The sequence below is a fragment of the Podarcis raffonei genome, chromosome 11 (assembly GCF_027172205.1).
Source record: "Podarcis raffonei isolate rPodRaf1 chromosome 11, rPodRaf1.pri, whole genome shotgun sequence".
In the NCBI taxonomy this organism is placed as follows: Eukaryota; Metazoa; Chordata; class Lepidosauria; order Squamata; family Lacertidae; genus Podarcis; species Podarcis raffonei.
In genome coordinates, this window is record NC_070612.1 from 59,841,395 (window position 1) to 59,853,941 (window position 12,547).

The window sequence follows — 12,547 nt, forward strand, 5'->3', positions numbered from 1 at the left end:
TCAGAGTTCAAGTAAATAAATAGGTACTGCTCCGGCAGGAAGGTAAACGGCGTTTCCGTGTGCTGCTCTGGTTCGCCAGAAGCGGCTTAGTCCTGCTGGCCACATGACCCGGAAGCTGTACGCCGGCTCCCTCGGCCAATAAAGCGAGATGAGCACTGCAACCCCAGAGTCGATCACGACTGGACCTAATGGTCAGGGGTCCTTTTACCTTAAGGGTTTCAGACATGTGGTTTATATATGTGTTTGCTTGGTACATTTATGAACATTTATTATATATTTATAAGACCTAAAAATTCTTATAACATCTACCTACCAGAATTACTCAGTCATTGAATTCAAAGAGGGCACTATGTAGACTAGAGACCAAATCTGACACATTTTTAACATTTAATTTACATTGGGGCTGCATTCAAACTGCTATCTCTTGTCCTTCCCCCTCCCCCCAAATGTATAAGACATATTGAAACAAAGCTTTGTTTTCTCTTTTCCTGCTGAGAGCTGCGTCTCCCAACGCCCACTCTTACTGCTCATAAAAACAAATCATCTTTTGTTGGGTGGCTTTTCTGCCGGTTGCTTGAATAGGCTGGGTGGTGCCAAGCCTTCATAGGTGGAAATTGGCAGCCTGAATAAATGCAACCAGTGCTATCCATTTTATAGGTTACATCTCTGTGACAGTGCTCAATGACGTCATATTTGATCTTATGAAGAGAGCCAAAGGAAGGGGCCTGAATGGTTGGGACAAGATGTATTCAACCCGTTTGTAACCCTCTTTCAGCCCGTTCCTGAAACTTGGTTGGAGTGTGCCAAAAGATGTGTCACCAGGGGCGTCTTACGCATAGAGGCTAGTGGTGCAGGGCGCCAGGGTGCCAAGTTCTGGAGGGTGCCAGGGAAAAGGCAGAGGCTGGACACAGCACCCCCCGGCATCAGCTCACTGCCCTTGCCCGCCCCCGCCATGCAGCGCCGCACCCAGAGCCTCTGTCTGCCATGGCCACCATGGCACAAAGCGTCCAGCTTAGCCAGGAGGCGCTGTGTCCAGCCTCCGCCTTTCCCTGCTGGAGGAGCCACCCTCCAGCTGCTGCCGGCAGTGCTGTCCTCCCTAAAAAACTCTGGGAAATGGGGGGGGGGAGGGCGCCAGAGGGATCTTTGCACAATGGCGCCGGATATGCTTAAGACGACTACACCACCTCACAATCCTGCATTTTGCCAGTGCTGTACATGCAGTATGTTGACCTGAGTGGTTGGCGGGGCTGTTCATCCAGCTATTGAACACATCTCCCCATGTCTGTCAAGTTCCATTTTTGAATCCAAGATTCTTTCTTAGAGGGCATGCACAGGTGCCCTCACCAGCCCATCTGGTGTTAATGTAAGCCTGCAGGTTAAAAAACATTATTTTGCCTGTTCCTTGAAGCAAAAAATAAATAAATCACAATTGTTCTATAGGTGAATAGAAACAAAAATCACAGGGAGCAGCAGCGTTATGTGAAGATAATAGCTAATTATGAATATATTTTGATAATACATTGGCACACTTTCTGTTTCAACAGACAGCTAGTCTGTTTCTGTCCTTGTGATATATGTAGGCAATACAATCTAAGCGGTATCTGTTAACTGTAGTTTGAGCAAAGAAACCTGTTCAGCAAGTGAGCCCTTTCTTAGCGAATCCCAACCTGGCAAAACCAGTGTTGCAACTCTATGCTACTTCCTTTCTCTGGTTCTCAGGTAATCTATTTTGAGCACACTGTTCTGCAAGCAGAAAGGTCAGTGTGTTTAATGTTTAGAAGCCACACACTTGTAAAGTCTAGACTTGTTAGTCTTCGAAAGGACCCCTTATAATAAGGAAAAGAGATTGGGTTCCTTTCAGTTTTCCCCTTATATTCAGCAATAATCCATAGAATATCAAAGTTTAATGGCACAACACATCTACTAGCTCTTTTGACCAAGGCAACTAAAAGATTTCAGACTACAGGAGCACAAGGAAATACAGTGGTACCTCGGGTTAAGTACTTAATTTGTTCCGGAGGTCCGTACTTAACCTGAAACTGATCTTAACCTGAAGCACCACTTTAGCTAATGGGGCCTCCAGCTGCTGCCACGACGCCGAAGCACAATTTCTGTTCTCATCCTCAAGCAAAGTTCTTAACCTGAAGCACTATTTCTGGGTTAGCAGAGTCTGTAACCTGTAGCGTATGTAACCTGAAGCGTATGTAACCCGAGGTACCACTGTATATATGAGAACTTACAAACTGTGGCTAGTTAGACCGATGGTCAGCCACAGAATTAAAAGGCAGCTCCTTGAGCATTTTGCTTGTAGCCTTCCATGCATTTTTGGCCCCCAAGATGCATGCACTCCATTTTAAAACACATGACTTCCCCCAAAGAATCCTGGGAACTGTAGTTTGTTAAGGGTGCTCGGAACTGTAGCTCTGAAGGGGGTAAACTACAGTGCCCTGGATTCTTTGGGGAAGTCAGGTGCTTTAAATGTATGGTGTACGCAGAAACTCCCAGCAGCAGAACCCAGTCAGGAATTATGGGAGTTGTAGTCCAGTAGCAGCAGCAGGACCACAGGTCCTTTTTTTTATAAGAAGGTAATTCTATTTCACATAAACGTATTTAGATAGACTCTCCGCATACGTATCTATAAGGAAACTGTCTCTTAACAAATACAAAATGCTGAAATGCAAGTGAGGTAAGGGAGGAAAAAGAATGTCTCCATGGAAAAGATGCCTCATGGTGAAAATTCCATGCAATTTTAACACACTCCCGGTATGTTTAATGGGACTTAGTTCTGAGTAAGTGATTTTAAGTAGAAGAAGCCTGAGTAGGCTGCAATCCTATGTATGCTTATTTGGGTATGAGCAAGCCTCACTTGCAATATAATCCTAAACGTGTTTACTCAGAAGTAAATTCAACTTGCTTAGGATTGCTGCAAACAAAAACATGTCTGCTGCCTTAGATAAGCAACTGAAATAACTTACAGCACAACCCTATGGGAGTTTATTTGGAAGCGAGTCTCATATGCAGTTGGACTTACTCCTGGGTAAGTGAACGCAGAACGGCAACCTCAGGTATGCAAGAGAAATAACGCCCATCGTGTATTTGCGCCACTGAAGGGGTTTTCCACGGGTGGCTTTATAGGAAGCAGTGAACCGGTAAGTGATTTTTGGCCAAGATAAAGAGATTCTCAAAGCAACCATCTCTATACAGGCAGAAAAACCTCCCTGGGCAAGAAAAGTTTCGGAGAGAATCCTTATAAATTAAGCTGGAGTGTTAGAAGACCATTGCTCAGCAATAAAGCTCAAGGTCCCACATTTAACTCCTGGTACTTTCAGCTAAGAGCAGGGGTAGGCAACCTGAGGCCTGGGGGCTGGATCCGGCCCAATCGCCTTCTAAATCTGGCGCACGGATGGTCCGGGAATCAGTGTGTTTTTACATGTGTAGAATGTGTCATTTTATTTCAAATGCATCTCTGGGTTATTTGTGGGGCCTGCCTGGTGTTTTTACATGAGTAGACTGTGTGCTTTTATTTCAAATGCATCTCTGGGTTATTTGTGGGGCATAGAAATTCGTTCATTTCCCCCCTCCAAAATATAGTCCGGCCCCCCACATGGTCTGAGGGACGGTGGACAGGCCCCCTGCTGAAAAAGTTTGCTGACCCCTGGCCAAGACGAACGAGGTAGCCGGCGCTTTAAGAGGTCAACCAGGCTGCCTAGTCCGGATTAAGCGGTTTCAGGAAACCCTTAGCGTCTAGTCCCCGCCGTGCGCTCTGCACCCTAAAATCGAGAGGAAAAGGGAAAGAGAGAGGGGGAGGCGTGCGCTCCGACGGAATAGCCTCGGGCGCGCCGCTCCCTCTCCCTGGCCCTGCGCTGCTCTTTGAAGGCGTCGACGGCGCGGCCGCCTCTCCGCGGCCAAACGCGGCGCTCCAGGTGGCCGCCGGGCGGGACGGGGCGGGCGCGCTGAAGGGCGCTGGGCTCTGGGAAGAAACTTTCTTGGCCGAGGGGGTGGAGCGCCGAAGGGGCGGCGCCGAAGGTAACCGGCCCCCGCGGCGCCTGGGCGCGGGCAGGGTGGCTGAGCTCCGTCGCGGGTGCTGCTCGTCCCGCTTGCGATCGCCCTTCCGAGCCGGATCCAGCCTCCGGGTGCCCGATGGGCTCCCCCGGGGGAGAGCAGGGGCCCCTGGACGACGTGTCCTGGCTCCGCTCGCTCTTCGTGGCCTGCGACGTGAACGGCTCGGGCCGGATCGAGCGCGACGACTTCGGCGCGCTGTGCGCCGAGCTGCGGGTCCGGCCGGCCGAGGCCGAGGCCATCTTCCAGCGCCTGGACACCGACCGCGACGGCGCCATCACCTTCGCCGAGTTCGCCCGAGGCTTCCGCGGCTTCCGCGGCGCCGCGCAGCGCTGGAGGCGGCAGCAGCAGCAGCGACGGCGGGACAGCGCGCAGGAGGCGTCCGAGGACGGGGCGGACGAGCCGGGGCTGGCAGTTGCCCGCGACGTCTTGAGCCAGGCGGCGGCGATGGAGCCGAGCCTGGCTTGGCGGGAGTTCGAGCAGCGGCTCGGGGACGAGGCCGGCTTCATCCCCAGGTAACCCCCGCCGTCGTCCCCTGCCGGACTGGGGGGCGAGCCAGGAGAAAACCGCGGGGAGGAAGGCAGGCAGGCTCAACCCGCCTCGGCGCCCGAAATGCCAGAACATCTGGGGTGTGCAGGGTGTTATTGGTGGTAAAAGGGCTTCTGAGCATGTGCCGAGTAGCGTTGCCGGCCTTTTCCTCTCTGGCAGCGACTCATTACAAAGCAGACAACGGTAGGAATTCCTGTGCACCTTTCGCCTGGAAAACTTGTCCGCCTTTCAAGAATGATGGAGTGATGGGGAGCCTGTGGTCCTCCAGAAGCTGTTGGACTCCCGACGCCTCTCAGCCCCTGTCAGCAGGGCTAGTGCTCAGGGATACAGAGAGCTGTAGCCCAACAACATCTGGAGGGCTGTAGATTCCTCCATCCTAAAGTGTGCACAGGGACATCCTGCTTGGAGCAAGGCAGCATCCCTAAAGGCAGTTTACCTTTTGTCACTGATCAGCTTGTGAGGTACCATATTTTTCCATGTATAACACACCCCTGTGTATAAGACGCCCCCGTGTATAAGACGCCTCCTATTTTTGGGGACTCAAAATTAAGAAAATGGGGGGAGATTGCCCCCGTTTATAAGACTACCCCCTTTTAACATTATTTTTTAGTAAAACAACCCCTAGTCTTATACACAGAAAAGTATGGTATTTTTTAGTTCTTTATTTGTGTGTCCTCCCCCACCTCACTTCCTCTGAGGAGCTCAAGGTAGCAGTCAGAGCCCCCCCCCCCATTTTATCCTTACAGTGGCTCAGTGGGGAGGAAAAGTGTGACTGACCCAAGTTAGTTATTCTAGTGGACCTTTCAACCTGGGATTCCTCGTTTGGCACTAGCCACTGAACAACACTGTCTCTAAGAAAAAAGGATAAAGAGACAAAGCTTGTAAGTCAAAGCATTTAGTTTCTAGGCATCCTCTTGCAATTTCAGAAATTAACTGGTGGCAACGGCACACTCCAGATGCATTTTCTGTCCACATAAACAATTTTATGTGTGTGTTTTTTAAAAGAAAAGAAAACACACACACACACACAGCCTTTTCTCTGCCCCCCATTGTTTGAGATAAAACATTAGGCAGTGGCAATCCAGTCAGGCTGCAATAGGACTTTGCTATGGGAGAGGGGGGACCAATAATAATAGAGGCCCTTAAGAGAATATTTTATGATGCAATCCATATCATCGAAATATCCTGTGCTACAAGTCTGCAAGGTGCCACGTCGCTTCTGGACTCCTTTTTGTCTGTTACTGCAGGCAGACAGTGCTACACTCTTTGTGGGTTTCAGGTCTTTTACTGCTTTAGAAACCCCAAAGCAAGCAGCAATGCTTATCTGAAGGCATCCCAGTTCTGTAAAAGTTTGCAGAACACATTGCGAAGAAGAAGAAAGTGTACCTTGCCACTCCCTCCCTATTTTTGAAGTGGGCAGTTGCTGCCCAGCTTACAAGGAAAATATTGAACACAAACAAATGACCAAATAAATCGTTATCTTTTATTGCATCTGTTCCTGTTTAGTGTTGGGGCTGTACTTACAGCTGGAATAGCAAGGGTAGTTGTGTGGCTATTTAAGGCAGGGCAGGAAGTTCACCCTTGTGCTGCTTTGGCTCTTGTGAAAATACTGCCCCTTCCCCATCTGTAGATGATCCATCTGCTATAGCAGCCCTGTCCAAATGGCAGCCCTCTACACTGGGGTAGGAGCAGTTTTGGAACAGGCTCTTCTCACACCACACTCCGCGTCTTTTTTTGAGACTGGATATGCCACTTCCTACGACTTCGAAGCAGAGGCTGAAAAGCAGTCAGAAAGAAAGGGTCGAATTTGGTATAAAGAAGTGTTTGAAACTCCTATTGTTCTAGGTACATTTTGTGACAGAGAGTTTCATTAGCGTGGGAAGTTTATGAACTCTGTGTGCAGTACTGCACTGTCCCTCAGACCTTGTGGGGGGACTATATTTTTTTGGGGGGAATGAACGAATTCCTATGCCCCACAAATCACCCAGAGATGCATTTTAAATAAAAGGGCACATTCTACTCATGTAAAAACACGCTGATTCCTGGACCATCTGCGGGCCGGATTTAGAAGGCAATTGGGCTGGATCCGGGCACCCAGGCTTTAGTTTGCCTACCCATGGCCTAAGATTTCACATCAAAACAGCAGAGTGGAAGGAAAGGAGGTCCTTTTTCTGCCTCTCCACTTCCAGCTACTCTCTGAAGTCTGGAGAAGAGACCCTCTTAAGAATATTAGGGGGTGGGCAGGGGAAGGACTGGACCATGTGAAAAATGAACATAATATTTTAGCTGTAGTTCATTCATTTTCAGCTTTGTTTTCTTGCTATATAAAAAAGTGTGCCTAGACATTCCATTGTTGTGCACATAAGCTCGGTTTAAGGTGCCATTTAGCTCCTAGCTTTCATATCTATCTCAAGTTTCTAACACTGGTATAAAGGCAAATTCATTCACTCTGCAGAGCAGTGAAATCAGATTTTTGTAACTGTTTTAATGTACAGGTTATCGGCCAGAAATGACTTCCTTATGTGAAATGATCAAAGCACCCAAAGGTTCCTCCCTATCTCATGGATAGTTTAAATTGGAGGCAGTCAGGCTTCTGAATACCAGTTTCTAGAAGCCACTGGAGGGAAATGTGCTTTTGTTCTTGGGTCCTACATCCGGTTTCCCACAGACTTTTGGTTGGCTACTGTAAGAACAGGATGCAATCTACATGGGCCATTGGCGATCCAGCTGGCTCTTCTTAGGTTTGTGTTCTCCCCCTCTCCCCGTATGTATGACACAGGTGTCCATTCAGCTTGAATTGCAGTTCAGTTTGGGGAAAGGGCATAGCTCCGTGGTAGACCACCTGCTTTTCATGTAGAAGGTTGCAAGTTCAATCCCCGGCAGCGGCAGGTAAGGCTGGGAGAGACGCTGCCACTCTGTCTAAACAGTATTGAGATAAATGGACCAGTGGTCTGACTCACTATGAGGCAGCTTCTTATGCTCCTGTGGAATCCTGTGTATCCTATGTAAAGGTAAAGGTACCCCTGCCCGTACGGGCCAGTTGTGTCCGACTCTGGGGTTGTGCGCCCATCTCACTTAAGAGGCTGGGGGCCAGCGCTGTCCGAAGACAATTCCGGGTCACGTGGCCAGCATGACGAAGCTGCTCTGGCGAGCCTGCACCAGCGCAGCACACGGAAACGCTGTTTACCTTCCCGCTATAAAGCGGTACCTATTTATTTACTTGCACTTAGGGGTGCTTTCGATCTGCTAGGTGGGCAGGAGCTGGGACCGAAAGACGGGAGATCACCCCACCGCGGGGTTTCGAACCGCCGACCATACGATCGGCAAGTCCTAGGCACTGAGGTTTTACCCACAGCGCCACCCGCGTCCCATGTGTATCCTATGTACCTGGGACTATTAATGCAATCCTGTGCATGTCAACTCAAGTGAGTCCTGCAGAGTTCAGCAGAGCTTACTTCCAGGTACAGGATTGCATCCTCAGGCCCATTGAACTTGGTGGGCTCTCCTTCTGAGTAACAAACACGCATAGGAAATGGAATATCTGGGCCTGCAACAGATATTGTCAAGAACGAGGATTTAGGCTTAGCATTCGTAATCCTGTGAGGTGATAAATTATCTTGTGACAAGCATATCACATTCCATGTTTGCCTTTATGGATGGGCCCTGTGTTTGCGCAGTAAGAAGGCTCTGTTTGTGATAGCTGATCTATGATAGCCATTTCACCCAACCATGCTGTGACGTGAAAGGTGCAGTGACCAAATAGTAACGGTGACACCCTGGGATGCCAGAGGAGGGAGTGGTCATGCTAAAGAAATGCCACCCTGTGCATTTCTGCATCGCAAGCTTCTTTCATCCGCAATAATTGGTTACCATCATTTTGCTTACGATGTTAACAGTTGGGCTTGCTCTTCTGAGTAGATTATTTGCTGTGAGTGGCGTAAGGTCTCTTCTGTCAGATTTCAAAGGCCGTTTTGCTTCTGCTGTACTATTGAGCTTTGTATGACAGAGAACAGCAAAGATGGGCTTTCTTTCCAATTGTATATAATAATTTATACTGCACTTCCTTCCGTATCTCCCAAAAGGTTTTCCCCTTTTTGGCAGCAGGTAAAGCTGTTTGCCTGGGCTTCTGTAGGATACTATAGCTAGTATGGAGCTTCAGTTAAGGAGTAAGTGAGTGGCTCTAAGTGGTTTTATGGACCGTGATTTTAAGGATTTGTTTTACCTGCTTTTTTAATAACATTGGAATTATTTATGTATTGATCATTGTACTGTACCCTGGAATCTTAGGCTAAAGGAGAGACTTAGAAGTGTTCTTAATAGATAAATAAAACACAATCAATTAAAGAATTTTAATTAGCCACATAGGAAGGGATGTTTAGGTTTCGATTAAGGCTCCATCTAGGCCAGCGGTTCTCAACCTGTGGGTCCCCAGATGTTGTTGGACTACAACTCCCATCATCCCTGAGCTCTGGCCTTGCTAGCTAGAGGTGATGGGAGTTGTAGTTCAACAACATCTGGGGACCCACAAGTTGAGAAAGGCTGATCTAGGCCATGGGCAGGTAACCTGTCATATTGGAGTCCAGTTCCCATCATGGCCACTGGTTGGGGATCAACAGGGCCAAAGGGTTAGTCAGTCCTGATGTGGCCCAACATCCTGCTTTGGGTAGTTGTTAGTCAGATGTCTCCTTTATTTAAGAGCCCATAGCTCAGTGACAGAGCATCTTATCTGCATGCAGAGGGTCCTGAGTTCAATCCCTGGCATCTCCAGGCATCAAAGGCGCTTTTCCAGACAGCAGCAAGAAAAAGCAGGCAGTACTTAGCTTAAAACTTAGCTTAAAAAATGGTAAGAGTTTCTAAATTATTTGTATAGAAACACAAAGATGGTTTGCTAAAGCCATGTTGTCTAAGCTTGGAAAATCCATCTTAGACAGCCTTACTAGTCGGATTCACATGGTGGAAGAGGTGAGAGGGTGTGACCTAGCTAAACCTGGCAGGACAGCTGACTCTATGGTTTTAACCCCTTCATGCATTAATTACATTTAAGCATGTTGGTTATATGAGGCTGCTGAGGGGGCAGTTGATTATGAAAAGGAACCGAGATGTCAGATTTTTAAGCAAAGGTAAAAATTATCATTGATTTTCTGGAACATACGAAAAGGGGATCATTGCACTGCTGTTGTTCACTTTGACACTTGAGGCCTGTAACTTGATCCATGTATTGATTTCCATGGTGTTCTGAGTGGGCTTAAGAAAGCCCTGGCTCTTTCATACAGAATCACATTAGAACACCGTTTCCCCTAGTTCAAGATGCTCCTTTGGCATGAAGTGTGAGAGTGCAAATTATCTACCAGGAGGCTGTTGAAAGGGATGCAAAGAAAGTTATGCTTCCATCTAAAGAACAGTAACCTTTAGTGGTGAATGTGCAACACGCAATGCTCAGTGCTAGAAATGCAGTGAAGGGGACTCAAGAGCACACTGGGAATGAATCTACATGATACAACAAGAATCTAATTAAGCTTAGTATGCATTTGCCATATAAATATTTAAAATAAGCTGCTTACACTTGTCTGTCATTTCTTTTTTATATATATATAATTTTTATTAATTTCAACATACCAATTATTATACGTTCCACAGAGCTTCACATCTTATACAATCTTTTTGGACTTCCATCAGCACCTCTGATGATCCACCATTTTTATCATTTCTTCTGCATTTCTTAAATTCCTATTGCCTTTAATTATCTTAACTCACAATCCACCACTTTAACCATTTTTGCAATAATTCAAATAATTTACCCCACAAAACTTCTTGCAAACCTACAAACATAATCTGGTCATCACAATTACTTTTCAAATAGTCTGTAAATTTACACCAGTCTTCTGTGAATCTCTGGTCCCGCAGGTTTCGAATTCTTCCGGTTAGTTTATCCAGTTCTGCATAGTCCATCAATTTCATCCTCCGTTCTTCTTTTGTCGGTAATTCTTCTTACTTCCATTTTTGTGCCAATAATATTCTTGCTGCTGTCATTGCCGGCACACTTGTCTGTCATTTCAGTAGCTTTACGACCATTGGTTAGGACATAACCAGAAAGGTTTGCAGAATAGGTGCTTTTTAAACTTGGAAGGGAGTCCTTGATTTGTCCTGCTTTCTGAAAGGAAAAGTTATTCTTATTTTTGTAAGATGGTGGTTGCCAAACAAAGGCTGCTCAGGTATAGCAGACTGCTGAGTTGGTGGTGGAATGAGGCATGTGCAAAGAGAGTTTGTGTAAGCATCTGCCTCCCTTTCAGCAGCTAGCCCTTATCGCAATGCCATGGATACAATGTTTGTCATAGCACTTTGAATGCAGTCCAGCTGCTTAATAGGGTGTTAGAGTGAATTGCCATAGCTTTGTTCGGCGTGACAGTGCAGAGTGTGGTTTGATTCTAAAGGTAAAGCTAAAGGGACCCCTGACCATTAGGTCCAGTCACAGATGACTCTGGGGTTGCGGCGCTCATCTTGCTTTATTGGCCGAGGGAGCTGGCGTATAGCTTCCGGGTCATGTGGCCAGCATGACTAAGCAGCTTCTGGCAAACCAGAGCAGCGCACGGAAACACCGTTTACCTTCCTGCCGGAGCAGCACCTATTTATCTGCTTGCACTTCGTGCTTTCGAACTGCTAGGTTGGCAGGAGCAGGGACTGGGCAATGGGAGCTCACCCTGTGGCGGGGATTCGAACTGCTGACCTTATGATTGGCAAGCCCTGGGCTCTGCAGTTTGCACCACAGCACCACCCGTTTGATTCTACTGAATGGCAATTCTCATGCATCACTTCAGACAGAGTGATGGTCAAAATGGGATAGCTGAGGTGAATCGAGACACATGACAAAGTTAGGTAGTTGGTGGTGCAAAGCAGCCTAATCTGGACTCAGGTTCACTATCCCATGTGAGGGGAAAGGATTGCGCTTGTTGTCTCCAGCCAAACATCATGCTCATCTCCTCCTTCCTTGGGTGTGGGCTGTGCACAGAGCAGTAATAATGGGGCCAGATGCACTGATGCTTAGTCATAGTTTTGAGTCCTTTTTCTGTATTAAAGTGCAGCAGGACTAATAATAATAATAATAATAATAATAATAATAATAATAATAATAATTTTTATTTATACCCCGCCCTCCCCAGCCAAGGCTGGGCTCAGGGCAGCTAACAAGCAATAATAAAAACAAGTTGAATGATTACAACTTAAAAACAAAATTAAAATACAACAAGTCCAAGACGCTTGTAGCCTGAGGTGAAGAACAAGATGACAAGCTCCCATACCATGTCCAGAACCTGACTGAGCTGGTAGCTGCGTCTTGTTTTAACTCTGGCAACGAAACTTGGTTTTCTCCTGCACTTGAGGGCAACAGACTAGCTTAGGGGCTCAGAAGTGGTCACGTGGTACACAGCTCTGTCGTTCGCCATCTCAGCGCCACTCCTCACTCCACCATGATGGCTGGGAACTTTGCTTGGGGCAGCTTTTAAAATGACTTTGTCCTCCAGCCACAAGTGGAACTCCAAATCTTAATGCACTTCTTCAAGCTTGGGTGACTCAAGCTTCAGGTTTGACTGCTGAATGTAGATTTCTCATTATCATTTCATTACCTGGAAATGTATTTGAGTGTATGTGGATCAGAAATTCCTTAAAATGATTCTGGTATTTGGATTTTGTTTCTGACTCGTCTCTGATGCAGAAGCAAAGGACAAAGTTAATGGGGATTTTGCTCCTTAATATTTTGCTCCTTAATAATTCATTTTCAACAAATGGTCACAATATTTGTTGGCAGCATTGATGAACCAACTTGCACATATTGGAATATTGGACTTGGAATATTGCAGTCTTTAAGTTACCAGGGTGCCATTTCAATCAGTTGAGCTGCAGTAAGAGGTAATGATAATCAGGGGTCGAGGTTGCTCTGAAACAA

General features: G+C 47.0%; 1 protein-coding gene across 3 annotated transcripts in view; it reads left to right on the forward strand.

The window, feature by feature from the left end:
- The first annotated feature begins 3,976 nt into the window (after window positions 1-3,976).
- The window catches only part of RASEF (RAS and EF-hand domain containing), a 36,216-nt gene continuing 27,645 nt past the window's right edge, over window positions 3,977-12,547 (forward strand). The window contains exon 1 of one of the 3 annotated variants that reach the window (XM_053408214.1): window positions 3,977-4,574. In XM_053408214.1, coding sequence (XP_053264189.1) covers window positions 4,141-4,574 — 434 coding nt within the window. In that variant the 5' untranslated portion in view covers window positions 3,977-4,140. The remainder of the gene's footprint in view (window positions 4,575-12,547) is intronic. The other 2 variants (XM_053408212.1, XM_053408213.1) reach the window with 2 other exon arrangements.